The sequence below is a fragment of the Triticum dicoccoides genome, chromosome 3B (genome assembly GCF_002162155.2).
Source record: "Triticum dicoccoides isolate Atlit2015 ecotype Zavitan chromosome 3B, WEW_v2.0, whole genome shotgun sequence".
NCBI classification, from domain to species: domain Eukaryota; kingdom Viridiplantae; phylum Streptophyta; class Magnoliopsida; order Poales; family Poaceae; genus Triticum; species Triticum dicoccoides.
Window position 1 is genome coordinate 11,160,517 of NC_041385.1, and position 15,201 is coordinate 11,175,717.

The 15,201-nt window shown below is 45.7% G+C and overlaps 2 protein-coding genes across 2 annotated transcripts; one reads left to right on the forward strand and one right to left on the reverse strand.

Moving 5' to 3' along the window:
* The first annotated feature begins 4,813 nt into the window (after positions 1-4,813).
* On the forward strand, positions 4,814-7,079 carry LOC119274357. Its single transcript, XM_037555034.1, has one exon. The coding sequence runs from the start codon at positions 5,212-5,214 to the stop codon at positions 6,175-6,177; it is 966 nt and encodes a 321-aa protein (XP_037410931.1). The 5' UTR covers positions 4,814-5,211; the 3' UTR covers positions 6,178-7,079.
* A 700-nt stretch (positions 7,080-7,779) lies between these two features.
* Positions 7,780-10,768, reverse strand: LOC119274356 (putative pentatricopeptide repeat-containing protein At5g52630). The gene is made up of 2 exons (XM_037555032.1): positions 10,625-10,768; positions 7,780-10,511 (listed from the first exon to the last, which is right to left on the reverse strand). The coding sequence occupies exons 1-2, from the start codon at positions 10,709-10,711 to the stop codon at positions 8,271-8,273; spliced, it is 2,328 nt and encodes a 775-aa protein (XP_037410929.1). The 5' UTR covers positions 10,712-10,768; the 3' UTR covers positions 7,780-8,270.
* Between the last annotated feature and the right edge of the window lie 4,433 nt (positions 10,769-15,201).

The following is a 15,201-nucleotide window of genomic DNA, read 5'->3' on the forward strand; positions in this document are numbered from 1 at the left end:
TGTTGATGACGTGGCATGGTTTTGACCCTAGTATTCAGAGTTGACTATCACCTCTTCTTCGTTCTATTTTCCCACGCAATAGGCATTTCATCGAATAGTTGATGTGCACACTCTGGCTCGTGGGCTCCTGCCACCTGCGCTCGTCGGCTACTTGCTGCTGAGGCCAACTTAGATCGGGATATTGGAGAGACATGGAGAGGTGGGAGGAGCTCACGGTGGCCGGTGGCTGCACGGCCCTTGTCGTAGCTTGAACCTTGAGCAGGAGGGGGGCCGACACCGGCTCTTTTCCTCCTCCGCACCAATGCCAGGCACGGGTCCATGGCACATTCTTGGCGTCTTGATCCAGCAGCAGCCTCTCGTACGTGGTGTTGCCGGACGTGGCTGCAATCACCATGACGGGGCCAAAGCCCGGACGCGGACAGCTCTCCCATCACGGTAGCGCCCACAGGCGAGGTACGCGGCGAGCCCCGTTGTTCTAGGAGACGCCGACGCCGGACAGGGACAGTATCTCAAACCGGCCGGTAGGACGACGGCGGCTGCCCCGGTCCGCGCGGGCTCCAATCGTGAATGCATCTGTTACTTGTGTACTTCTAGCCGGGACGCGTCCTTTCCGGCAAGGTGCACGGCTAGCTCGATTTCTTTCCGAGCTAGGTACCGCAGTATACGCTACACGAAGAGAGATGCATACGTACACAAGCAACGCATGCTAGATAATCGATTTACCCTGGAGGAATCCATCAACCTGGTAGTAGCTAGCTTCGACTGATATGAGGAACCAGAAAAATATGGCGATGCAAAATAAATTGTACCGTGGTGTTCAGCTTAATGTCAATGAAACGCGGTGCCAGCCAAGGACCTCATCGGCCTCGCCGTGGCCGGCGCCCATGCCTCGTCAAAGCTCAATGTGGCGAGTACGGTGACCAAGCTAGAGGTGGCGTGAACGCTGGCCAAGCTCCAGCAGGCCGTTTCCCTCGCAGAAGCTGCCACGGCCACGAGGGTCAAAACCATCCCACATGATCAACGAAACCATAAGTGGTATGAGGGACTAAACTTATCTGGTTTGAAAAATTGAGGGACTAAGTTTTACTGTTTTGAAGTTGAGGGACCATTTCTATATTATCAAGAGAGTTGAGGGACTAAAAATATACTTGGATCGAAAGGAACTTGAGAACCTTCACTTTGTTGCTAGCTCGGTTCAGGAAGTTTTCGAGTCTGTCCTAGAGGATTTTAGGATGTTGAAAGCAGCTGGCTGTTTCATTCAGCATGTATGATGCTTCATGCTTGTACCTGATGACACACTCAACACATTCTCTGCATTGTTGGTTGTGATTCCCTGTACTCCCTAATTTCTACCTTAATAAAGATCGGCTTCAGCCCTTCGAGAATAGTGATTGGATCGCATCTAAGCAGTTGGAGCACAGGGGTGTTCCCCGCACAGTTGGAGCGCATCTGGCAATTCCAGCAGTTCATCGTCAGGAGCCACTTCATCTACAATAACATGGGTGGAATCTACCGCGAGATCCTGCCGGAACCCGAGCACTTGTGATCTCCAAGGTGCTTTACACCTTCGACATCGGTGCCAATGACCTCACCATGGGCTACGTAGGTAACATGACATGACCACAGAGCAAGTCAAGGCCTATGTCCCCGATCTCATGGAGAGGCTCCCGTCGGCCATCCAGACCGTGTACAGGCTCGGGGCGAGGTATTGGGTGATCAACATGGGGACGCTCAGGTGCCCGCTGTACGCCTTGGTGTACCGCCCGGACAGAGCTCGCTCCTTCCTCTTCTTCCTTCTCTAACCCCCCTTCCCTAAAGTCCAAATCAGTGTTCTCCTTCCCATTTTAATACTCTCCCTCTGTTTTTATATACAAGGCGACTTTGTTTTTCGTGTCATACTTTGACTTATAATTTTTGGTCAACAAATATGGGTTATATGTCATCAAAACATATAATCAAAAAGTTCTTTGAAATGTGCATCTAATGACATAGAGTACTTTTTTATGACATATGACTCACATTTTAGTATCATGCAATTTGTAATATTTATATGTATAATTGTATATGCGGTTTAGGAATAGGAATTTTTTTAGGCATGGTTTAGAACTAGGTACAAGAACCTTCAAATGTTGAATTTAATCTGACATGGGCCTTGACCTTTTTTTTTATGTGGCCACGGGCCTTAACTGTCTTCCAGAGAATAAGAGTGGCGATGATGGGCAATGGACCAAAAATGTGTAGGCCCAGTTGACCGGCGCCGACCTTTTGCAGATTTGATTTGAATTTGAGGCCGAGACGGTACTGTGTTGCCTGCCATCATACACCCTCCTTATTCTTCCTCCTCCGTCTTGTGTGTATAACGAGGGTGGCCTGGCCAGAATCTAGAAACTCTTGATTGATCGGTGCTCCCTGCTTCTGCTTCCAGATGGCGCTGAACGAGGGCCTCGCCAGGTTCAGGCTGCTGCATCAGGAGAGGAACCAGGCGGCTCTATCCGCCATCGCCACAGCAAAAACTTCTTCGTCATCATCCACCAGGCCGTCGCCGTGCCAGCAGCAACCCTCCCCAACTCCAACTCCAAGGCCGGTGGCTAAACCATCGCCGCCAGTGCCTGCCGCCAGACTCTCCAACGACGCGGCGCGGCCAAAAGAGACAAACACAGTGAGGAAGTTGGCCTCCGGAACACGGATCAGATTCTCCGATGACACAGCGCGGCTACAGAAGATCAATGAAGTGAGGAGGGTTAGAGTATTGCTTTCATGTCAATGCAAAACGAATGGAAATGGTGAAAGCCTAAAAAAAACAAAGAAAACCGTTGAAATATGTGAACCAAACAAACAAAACCGAAAGAAAGAAAGAAAGAAAGAAAGAAAGAAAGAAAACAGTGAAGAAAAGAAAGAAAGAAAGAAATCCGGTGAGAAAAGAAAGAAAAAAGAAAAACAAAAGAACCTAGTAAATAAGTGGAAAACCCGACTCGTTTGCCTCAAGTAGCCTGCACCTCCTATTTCATCATGAACTCGATACTGGCTCGAATGGCGCCGGTACCGACAACTGAGGAGATCTATTTTGTTTGTCGGAGTTGGGTAATTGGATAAGTTTTTGATAATTTTCTGGAAGTGGAATGATAGCAAGGATGACTTTAGATAGAATACCCTACTGGAATGTGTTGATTTGTCTTGTAAGCTTGGAGCAACATCTAGACATGGATGTAGCCGAGAGTTCATTGAGCCGTTGACAAGGACTGAACTGTAAATAGTGATTGGATCGCATCTGGGCCGTCTCGTAAATTCATGATTTGGATCCCACAATTATGGCCCATCTCAGTAAATTCAAACTTCTTACAAGCGGTAAAGTTTGCCATAGCTATATGTCGCCTGTTTCATGTCCTAAGTAGGTCTCGCAACGCAGATGGGCTGACCCAATATGGGTCTTAGGGGAGCGGTTTTTTCAAGGAAGTTTTTGTCTGGCTTTTTCGCGTGGTATTTTCTGTTTGTTTCTGCCGTAGTTTCGATGGGTTTTCCTCATTTATTTTAGTGGTGGTTTTGACTGTTTTTTCCTGTTTGTTTTTGTGGTGGTTTTTTTCCTATGAGGTTTTGCCGAGGCGAGCATGCGTGATTATAGATGGTATCTTTTGTCTCCAATCTGGTTAGGCTAAAGTGTTCATTTTAAATCTTGATTAGCACTGGTACTAAAGAAAGATAAAACATACGTTATTGATTAAGGTTGCACCCAGAATAGCATTTTAAAAATAGTTAACATTTAAAATAACATCATATTTAGATTCTACACTTTTTTCTGATCAAATTCTATATATAACATGTTAAAATTGCAGTTAGATATGGATAATTTTTAAAGGCATTTGATGTGGACTGCGAGTTGTAATAGCTCAAACTTAATTCATGCCACCAAGCACCTAATTGTAATTTTCTTTATATTAAAAGAATGTCTAAGTTTTGCTCATAAATCACATTTAGTGTGTAGGCAGGTCAAGCCAAGATGCAATAAAAAGAAAGAAAAAGAAAAAAGAAATTAAAAAGGAAGAAAACCAATGCGAAAAGAATGAAAACCGAGATTGAAACAAAGAAAAATGACGAAAGAAGAGAAAACCAAAGGAAAACAAAGAAAAATAACGAAAGAAGAGAAAAAACAAAGAGGATATCATTTTGATCTGTATCTGTTTACTATTTAGTATAAAACAGACCAATAACAGAGAGGTATTGCTTAGAAAAGGGATTCAATATATAATCGATCAAAGTAATGGGTCTTCCTTTGTGGTGATAAATTGCCTACTTAACTCAATGGCTAGAGTATTGCTTTCATGTAAATGCAAAATGAATGGAAATGGTGAAAGCCTAGAAAAAAACAAAGAAAACCGCTGAAATATGTGAAACAAACAAACAAAATCGAGTGAAAAAAGAAAGAAAAAAAACAGTGACGAAGAAAGAAACAAAGAAAAAAACCAGTGAAAAAAAGAAAGAACGAAAACCGGTGAGAAAAGAAAGAAAAAATAAAAAGAAAAGAACCTAGAAAACAAGTGGAAAACCTGATGTATGAGGCGAGACCTTCTTTTATCTCGCAATAAGCGAGAGCTTCTATTTCGCTATAAGCGAGATATAGCTCTTGCGAGGGCCAGTTCTTTTGCTGGTTTCTAGAATAAGCTGCACCCTGCCTAGTCTATTGTAGAAGCTTAACCAAATGTATTTATTTTAAACCTCTTAATTAAGACTTAATTTTTTTTGAACATCAGTACAGACACAAGCGCTCATATACACGCGCATACACTCATCTCTATGAACGCACACACGCACACCCTACCCCTATGAGCACCTCCGAAAGACTGAGCTAAATGCGAGCACCGGAATTTGAACCCTGATGGGCTGGGGATACCACAGTCCCTCTAACCATCCAACCACAAGTTGGTTCGACTAATTAAGACTTAACTAGTAGTACTAGGCTTATACAAAAAATTGGTTGGCTTCCAAAAAATGCCACCAAAGGAACGGGCCCTTAACCGTCTTGCACACGAAGCCGTCTACTCCGTTTATTTTGAATCCGAAGCCGTGTCGCTGCCTCCTCTCATCCGTCTATAATAAGGAGTATATACTCTCGTGCAGGGCTGCCTACCGTCGCCGTCTGCAGCGCGCTTCAAACGCTTCGCCGCCGTACTGCTCCGACCATCTTCTTTCCTTGATCAAGGACTGACCCACGCACCGATGGCCTTGAACGATGGCCTCGCCAGGTTCAAGCTGCAGCAGGAGAGGAACCAGGCGGCTCTATCCGCCATCGCCGCAGCAAAAACTTCTTCTTCATCATCATCCACCAGGCCGTCGCCGTCCCAGCAGCAACCCGGTGCAGCTCCAACTCCAAGGCCCGCGGCTAAACCATCGCCGCCAGTGCCTGCCGTCAGAATCTCCGACGACACGGCGCGGCTAAAAGAGACCAACACCGCGAGGAAGTTGGCCGCCGGAGCACAGATCAGATTCTCCGATGACACAGCACGCCTACAGAAGATCAATGAAGTTAGGAGGTCCCCCGTCGGAAAACAGATCAGAGATGTCATCGCGCTGCTCGAGAGGACGAGGGAAGCTCTCACGGCGCACCAGATAAACGAGAAAACCTACGTCGACATCGATGGCGCCATCGCCGAGCGCCTGAGGAACAACCCCAAGGTGCGCTTCGACGGGGAGCGCTACTCGTACAAGCGCACGCACGACGTCAGGGGCAAAGACGAGCTGCTCTCGCTCGTCGGAAGCTTCCCCGACGGCCTCCCGGCGTCGGAGGTGGAGGACGCGTATCCATCCGTGCTGGAAGACCTGCAGGCCCTGAAATCTTCAGGCGACATCTTTTTGCTGCCGGTCGAGAGAGACATGATTGCCTACCCGGATGACCCGAGGTCGAGGATGGAGGTGGACGCCAAGCTCAAGAAGATGTTCCACGACATCAAGCTGCCGGTAAACATGGTGGACGTCGAGAAGGAGCTCCGGAAGAACGGCGAGAAGCCGGCCACCGACACGGCCAAGAGGCGTGCCGCTGAGCAGATCCATGGCCGGCAACCGGAGCCGGAGAAGGCCAGGAAGAAGCCGCGCGGGATCACCAGCAGGACCAAGCTCACCAACGCTCATCTCCCGGGACTCTTCGACCTGCCTGTAGATAATAAGGACTCGAAAGATTTCATCTGATAGAAGATGTAACTGATAGAGATGTACCTGACAGTGCCAGGCAATATCAAAAGTGTAGAACTAATATTTTTCTTCTGAAACTATGGAGTTACTATCTAAGATTACAATCCAGTTTCAATGGTCTAGATTGACTAATCGTACAATGAATCTTATTGAAGAAACCTAAGGACAAATGTGGCATTAACTCTGAATATATTTGAACAGCCAACATTCTCAGGATGTGAAAAGCCTGATGTAGGTTCAGTGTTAGTAAATTGGACTGTCTACCTCGTAAGATGGCACAAGTGACAGAAAAAAGCCTGTGTAGTTTCTTTTGAGGGGTAATGTATTGTGTAATACCTTTAAACAGTTTCAGGCAAATAATTTTGCCCCGAGTACAAACCGTGCTCTGCAATCAGATAGAACATCACTGCAGTTCCCAAAAATAGAGATCTGTTGAAAGAACACAAGTTCTACACGTCCAAAAATCAAGACTTAGAAGTACTCACCTGTCAAAAGCAACCCCATGCGGGCATGTCAACGGGGATGACACCGACAAGGAGCACACATCATGTCTTCGCCCGCGAGGACGGTTGGTCCCAGCTGGATGTGGACCTCGATCAACTTGTTGTACATGAATTTGGAGTGGCACTGCTGCTTGCCTGACAAGTGGCCCAGAAGCACCACCGTTGGTCCGCTGAAGCCACAACTCGTTTCAGGGCAGAAGCATGGCGCATGTGGGCAACCCTTCTCGTGGTCTTCTTTCTGGTAGTAGGTTATCCTTTTAGTGCATCCACGGTTGCCATGGGACTGGAGCAAGCAACTTTGATGGATTAATTGACATGTTCTACCATGTAGGAGCGATTGTAGACCGTGGGAAGAGCTTCTCGTGGCAAGACGGACATATGTCATGCCCAACAGTTTCACTGAGGAACAGAGATGAAACAATAAATGTATGAATTGGTAAATATGCTGAAATTAACTTGAATGAAATACAACCAAAATGATGAACAACATGCTAACCCTGAAGTATGCATCACTTGGCGAGTACATGGAGGAATAGACATATCCTAATTCATGTGAAAATGCCCAGAAAGTAAACCAGGAGCAATCGAAATGGCCTGTGTGGAAATGAGCGATAGGGAAACATCCCCATTATAGATAGGTTGACATGCATATCTACATCTGATGCTGTTCTAACCAGACCTGACGGATTGTACATATGCCATTGAAATGGTTGAAGCCAATTTTTATGCTTCAGAGTTCAGGTTACAGCCGTTTTAGTTTAGCTCAGAAACTTGAGGTATATAATAACAACATCCATACTTTTACTTAAACACACATCAATATTCCTCCAATTTTAAAAGAACTTATTTTGTAAGGTAACCATTCCTAGTAGTTTGACGAAAGTTCACCTCAGTAAGATGCACCAAGCCACCCTACCTCCCCTGCTGCAAAAATAACATGTCAACACGGCAAGGAACACAATGTTCTTTCCCTTTTTCTTAACCGTTTCTGCACAGAGATGAGCTTAACACTACAGCTGTCCATATATATCAGATTTCCTGAGCAACCAGTGAATGCTAGATAACAGAATACTCCCTGTTTGGGATTTCCAAACAATGACGAACAGAAAGATTTCGCAGTGTGTATATATTCCAATTATTTGTAGATACGCTACAAATAATCTTTACAATTCACAAAGTGTGTATGATACAACAAAACTGATACATGCACAATGCTTCCACTCAAATTATGGGCCAGAGAATTCAAAATTTGAGTAAGCATTATGAGTGAATTAAAACAATGAAACCTGACCCTAATATGCCAGCATTTACAACAGTTACACAGATATTCACTGTCCTACAGTGCTAAGGATGTGAGCATACCTCAGACAGAAATCTGACTGGGTTTATGCATGGTCATATATACTCATATGTCACCGATGCCGACTGAATAAATCATGCTTTCATACAAAAATCTACAAACAAACGGACATCTCATGGTAGCTTGCAGTAAACAAGTTCTTCAGAGTAAGTCAAACCTGTTTCCAATGCAAAAAATTGTCATGTTCTCGGAATAGAATAGCGCGGTGCGCATGAGATTTTTCGGCATCACAGGAGGAGCGCACCACCGAAATCCCCACACGAGCACCGACCATCCTTGAACTTGTGAAGCCGTTTGCTGTCCCGGACAACAATCTCTCTGTTTGCGAGTAGTGAGAAGTATTTGATAGAGCTGTGGCAGTCCCTGCACATGGTGATGTTCTTGGTCACACGGACTGTCGCACCAGGAGGTGTTTTGAGCAGCCCCAGTGCAACAGCCAACCTCTCACTGTGGTGCTTTATTAGTGAACCTGCAGCAGCAGCAGGCTTGTCCTCGTCGCCCTCCTTGCTGTCAGATAATAACTCAGGAGCATTCTGGTACGGTTCGTACCCTACGGCCTTAGCCTTTTCCAGCAAATTCTCCAATAATAGATACAACTCTGTAGCTTGTGGGTGAGTCATGTCATCAGCTCTGAAGAAATACACCTTGTCTCTGATTGCAATCCAGCTACGGTCTCTGAGAACCCCGACATCTTCATGTTTGGCCAGTTTCCGCACCCTGGCGACGTCACGCCATCTACCAGTAGACACGTACATGTTCAACAGCAAGACATATGTTTCAATCACTTTCGGCTTGAGCTCAAGGAGCCTATCAGCGGCGTAGAAAGCAAGTTCCATGTTCCCATGACTCCGGCATCCAGCTACCAAACTGGACCAGATGGCCTCGTTCGGCTCAAAGCCTGTTCTCTTGATGAAGGAAAATGCATCATCCAGCCGGCCCAATCGCACGAACATGTCAACCATGCACCCGTAATGGTCCACAAGAGGCTCTATATGATACTCACTCCGCATCATGTCAAAGTAGCGCTCAGCCTCCTCGACTAAACCAGCATAGCTGCAGGCTGACAGCAAACTTACGAATGTGATCTCGTTTGGTTTGGCGCCAGATAATATCATGTCCTCAAAGAGCTGTATCGCATCTCGGGACCGGCCATGCTGCGAGTACCCTGAAATCATAGAGGTCCACGTGACAGGTGTCCGTGTTGGCATCTCGACGAAGGCTTTGGTCGCGCACTCGATGCATCCGCACTTGTTGTACATGTTTACCAGCGCGCTGTTCACAACAACATCCGACAGGCATCCAGTCTTTATCGTGTTTGCATGGATTTGCTCGCCCTGCTCCAAGGCCATCATGGCGCTGCATACTGACAGGATGCTTGAGAAGGTGAACAAGTCTGGCTTCAATTCAGATCTCACGAGATCACGGAATAATTTGAGTGCCTGGAACCCTCTGGAACGAGCATGGAGGTCATCCTTTGCCGAGTCCATGATTTGAGCATACCCGGAGATCATTGCATTCCACGTGATAATACTGCTGCTGTCCATCTCTTCGAACAACCGCATTGCCTCGTCCGTTTCGCCTTTCCTGAGATAGAGGTACATTGTGGAGTTCTTCACCGGAAGATTCGCTTCACACCCAACCTTGTAGCAGAAAGCCTGGACCTGCTTGCCGAGGTTCATATCCAGCCTCGTGCCACACAAGCTCATGACGCTAGTCAACGTGAACTCATTCGGCGTCACCCCTCCCTCGAGCATATCAAGAAACAAACTCACCCCAAGCTCCAGGTAGTTCTCATCTTCGGCGCAGGACGATATCATCGTCGTCCAGGTGATCACATTCTTGTCAGGGGTGCCCTTAAAGGCCCTCAGGCCAGACTCCAAGTCTCCAGACTTGCAGTACATCCTGCAGAGTGAATTGCCCATGCTCGTGATGGTATCGGCCCCATACTTAACCGAGTAGCCATGGACCTGCTGGCCCAGGTCGATCCTGCGCGCGGCAGAGCACGCGTTCAGCATGCCGCCCAGCGTGTAGTGCGACGGGTACCTCCCCAGCTCGAGCATCTCGACGAACACCTCCAGCGCCAGCGCCGGCTCGGAGTTGAGAGTGTGGCCCGTTATCAGCGCCGTCCAGGTGACCACGTTCTTGTCGGGCATTCCGTCGAACAGGCTGCGCGCGTCCCGGCTCGCCCCGCACCTCATGTACACGTTCACCAGGGACGTCGCCACGAACATGTCCGCGACGGTTCCGGTCTTCGCCATGTGGCCGTGCAGGGCCCTGGCGGTGCGGAGGCCCCCTCGGTCGCTGGCTTGGACGCACTGGTGAAGCAGAGGCACGTACATCGCTGACTGCACCGTCCGGCCGTCTTTCAGCATGCTCATTGCTTCCAGGGCATCTAGCGGCCGAGGGGGGCTCTCGGTCTCCAATCTGCCATTTTCCGCTGCTTGGGTGCTCCTCTGATGAGAACCGCCCTGCAAATATGCAATGGTGAAAGGAAAAACAATGAGTCCTGCTGAAGCGAAGCACACGGCAATCTTTCTTGGTCCAGAGAAGAAGGGGGATGAAACATAGAAGGGGAAGTCACCTTGTCGAAGCCGGCGGAGCTCGGCGGGGGCTTGGCAGCGACGGCAGTGGCGGCGCCGGAGACGGCGAGGGAGGGGATGGATGCCATTGGCGCGGCGAGGTGGCCAGCATCACTTGGTGTGTGAGAGCGAGGGAATCTCTTTGGGTCGAGTATGAGGCAGCAAGAGGAGATAAGGGTGCGCATGGACCAGGTTTAAGAGCGTAGTACTCTAAGGGTTTTCCTATTTAGCGCTGCAGGCGCCCGTTACAGTGCAATTTGCAAACGGGCGCCTGCAGCAGTCCAAGCTGGGCCGGCCCACTTAGTTTTGCGGAAACGTTAAAAAGTGAGAGAACTGAGAATCGAACCCACGCCGGACTCCTTACGATGGCTGCGCTCCAACCACTACGACATCGCGCTTGTTGTGTGCTAAGTTCAGTCGCTCTTTCTTTTTATTTTGTTTTTTCTGGTTCACGAATTCTTGACGGTTTTATTCGTTTTTCCCTTTTTTCTTTCTTTTTTTGCTATTTTAATGCGTGAGTTTTTAAAAGAATGTCATGCTTTTTTAAATCGTTTTACTTTTTCAGATCACATGAACTTTATTCAAATTCGATGAACTTTTTCTGATTTCGATGAACTTTTTCCAGATTACATGAACTTTTTTCAAATTTGGCGAACGTTTTCTGAATTCGATGAACTTTTTTAAAATTTGATAAACTTTTTTAAAATTCGATGAACTTTTTTTAAATGCGATGAACTTTTTTTGAATTCGATGAACTTTTTTTCGAATCCGATGAACTTTTCTTCGAATTTGGTGAACTTTTTTCGAATTCAATGAACTTTTTCTTCAAAATCGATGAAACTTTTTCATTTTTTTGAACTTTGCTTAAAATTTGATGAACTTTTTTTCGAATTTACGTTTTCTTTTTTGAGATAATTTATATTGAGTATATATTAATGTTTTACTGCACGAAAAGGTTAACTAGAACTGTTTTCTTGTAGAAGACAACAAAGTTAGTTTGTTCTGGTGGTTAGTGTGGTGCACTCGCAACAAAACGATCCAGAGTTCGAATCCCTAGCTATCCTCATGTTTTATTGCTTTTTTACTTCAAAAGCGAACAACTCCCACTGCAAACGCGCGTTGGGCCGGCCCATGCCAGCAACGCTGCAGGCGCCAGCTCGTTAACGGGCCTGCAACACTGACTAGGAGCTCCCATACTCTAATCTATCCCAAAAAAATATGTACTTTTTTTCTTTAGGCATCCAAAAAATCTTGTGGGCCCAACAAACATGGCGATTTAAAGGCCCATCCCCGATACCTCTTTGATGTTTTTATTTTCCTGACGAACCGAAAAATAATCGGCCGGCCACCCTCCTGCTACCTGACATCTAGCTCCGACCACTGCACCGCTGAAGAGGACGAGGAAACCGGCAGAGCTGCCGACCCCTATGCCGCCTCATCTTCCCCCCTCACAACATGTGCCTGCCTTCGATCCCTTTACCCTGACACCAACACGAGGGCACACCAAGTACCCAAGGAAATCCCTTGAATGCAACTTGTTTTCTTCTTCTTTTGTTGAGGTCAGCGCACTTGGACATAGTGTGCAACATGATTTGCCAGTGGAAGAGTTTTAAAAGTTTCACTGGTTCAACTGTGAAAGATCACAATGGCATTGAGGACCTCAGGTTCTCGGTGGAGGCAAGGCCAGAGGTGGACCAAGAGGAGAAAGGTGGTTGAGGTCGAGATTGCAACATGAAGAACAAGCTTGGAAGATTGAGCAATTGCAAGTTGGAGGAGGATATAACATTGTGCTATGCATGGGTACTGTGAGACCGTAACGAGACCTATCTCCAAGGCGTCGACAAACTGCTGCGGGTGGAGGAGCACAGGTGTGGTGTCGGTGACTAGCAAGAGGAACATCGTAGGATGCATGTCCTTATTTATTTTTAATTCAAAAGCTTTATTGATTACTCGGCAGTAATACATCGCGGGGCATCGTCTTCGAGCAACTTTACTAGTCTGTTTAGCATAGTAATGGCCTAATGGGTAGCCATGTTTGCCTCACATTGTAGGATGCATGTTTGAACAACATAAATTTGAATAGTCGCCGCTATGCTGGCTACAACTTACCAAAAACCAGGTACAACAAAATACTGGTTGTCGCGCATGCTATTACCCTAGCATTAAAAAGCCATCGTTACTTATTAATCAAGTACTACTCCCGTTTCAACAAATTCTAATTAAACTTAGATCGGAATCACATCTTGTCAATGTAGATCTTGAGGAACATCTCCTTGGCTGTCCCAGCCCAAAACATACGTAGGCGGCACAACAAAGATGAACAACAACTTCTCCATGTCTACCTCGTCACACCCGTGGCTACTCATCACCGCATTCGGGCGCACCATACATCACCATGGGAGCAACAATGATTGATATCGATGAAGATGGTGATGATTTCCCCCTCCGACAGAGTACCTAGAAGGATTTTGTAGATCAAATCGCCTCGGACCGCTAAGTGGCATCAGCAAAAAATTGCACGATAAATGTTTCTTGAGTTGTTTGGCTATATATAAGCCCAAGGGGAGCCAAGGGGGCAGAGGTAGATAAGGAAACCTGGTGGGCTCAGGGCCCCACTCTGGGCATCCTGCACCTAGATGCACATGCCCCCTAGGGCCTAGGCTTCTAGCTTCTAGTCTCTTCTGGTCCTTAAACTCCGTTCATATTTTGATTTTAATTTCCCCGCGATGGAGAATATCCATTTTCCGTAAAACCAAAAACACTAAAAAAAACATAAACTCGCACCAGAAACTTTATTAATACATTAGTCCAAATAAACTTTAAATATTGCAAAGAATGGTAGGAATATAGCATGAACACTATAATTATAGATACTCTTAGGACATAATAGTAGGCCAACATCTGCTTATTGACGAGCGGCTTAATCGCTGGTGGCGAGATTAAGTAACCACAATAGATGGTCAATCTGTAGTAGTGGACCGCTCTTAACTAGTGAGGGTGAATACAGATTCGAGGGTCAACCACTTATTGAGAGCTCATATGTTTTACATTTATGTATTAGTGAATATAGATAATCTTTTACTGCAGACCCTATGACGATATTGATTAGGTTGTACAATGTAGAACTCTCTATTAACATATTTAAATATGCTAAAATAGGCACGAACAAAACATAAACATGATAGGCACAAGTTGTTTGTTCAATAAATGTCATTTTGACATCCTTCTATAGATGATTTTCTTAGATTAGTGAAATGTCAAAAGTATATTCGGAAAAACATTATGTCCACATGCAAACATTGTTCTAGCTTAGCATCGGTGTATCTTGTTGTAAGAATTGATATTTGAATTTTATAAATAGCATAATTCAAGTTTTAGTATCACAAACACAATTATGTCAGTTGTCATATACAATTGAAATAAATAATACTTAATAGTGTACACTAGAATTTAAGTGAAATAACTAGTTACGATTTAATGAAACATTGAACCATAAATAAGTAAAAGTGTTCATTATAAATAATAATAATTTTATATGATCCATCGTAGGCTAATAAAAACCTCATCACATGATTATTGTGAAAGGGGGAAAACAAAATAGTAAGTACGTACCGAACCAATCTGTCATAATTACTGGTCCTTATTAGTAAAGTTAAAGAAAGACCGAACGACCATAAGATGGAGCCGATGAGGAAGGAAATATCAAATCTTGACGACAAGTTATGACATGAACCGGTGTGGAGCTACAACGAATTTTCTCACGAGACAATGACGCCGCACCACAACCCCATCACTAAACCCCAATTTTGTAATTACGTAATCGACATCAGGGTAAGCCACACAAGTCATCTAGGGTTCTCTTCCATTAAAAATCATTTGTTTGCAATTTCTGAGTTATAAACCATGCCAGTCTCTCCAACTTAAATATATAGTTTACCAGTTTTCAGGATTAGGTCAGTTCAAAGAATTTTTTGACAATAAAATTTGGCATGTTTAGGATTAGGTCAGTTTCCAGGTTTAGGACCAACTCTAATCTATCCCAAAAAATCTGTAGTTTTTTTTGAGGCATCCAAAAAATTCTGTGGGCCCAACAGACATGGCGATTTAAAGGCCCATCCCCGATACCATTTTGGTGTTTTTATTTTCCTGGCGAACCGAAAATAATCGGCCGGCCACCCTCCTGCTACCTGGCATCTAGCTCCGACCACTGCACTGTTGAAGAGGAAGAAGAAACTGGCAGAGCCGCTGACCCGTAGGCCGCCTCATCTTCCCCCCTCACAACATGCGCCGGCCTCCAATCCCTTTACTCTGACGCCGACACAAGGGCACACCAAGTACCCAAGGAAATCCCTCGAATGTAACTTGTTTTATTTTTCTTTTGTTGAGGTCATCGCACTTGGACATAGTGTGCAACATGATTTGCCAGTGGAAGAGTTCTAAAAGTTTCACTGGTTCGACCGTGAAAGATCACATTGGCATTGAGGACCTCAACTTCTCAATGGAGGCAAGGCCAGAGGTGGACCAAGAAGAGAAAGGTGATTGACAACGACGGAGCTACGTGCATTGATGCAGGTGCCGT

Excerpts from the sequence above, each read along its gene's own strand:
- LOC119274357 (XM_037555034.1), top strand. The coding sequence starts at position 5,212 with ATGGCCTTGAACGATGGCCTCGCCAGGTTCAAGCTGCAGCAGGAGAGG.
- LOC119274356 (XM_037555032.1), bottom strand. The coding sequence starts at position 10,711 with ATGGCATCCATCCCCTCCCTCGCCGTCTCCGGCGCCGCCACTGCCGTC. Across the intron at positions 10,512-10,624 it reads GCTCCGCCGGCTTCGACAAG|GGCGGTTCTCATCAGAGGAG; the intron begins GTGACTTCCCCT and ends GCATATTTGCAG.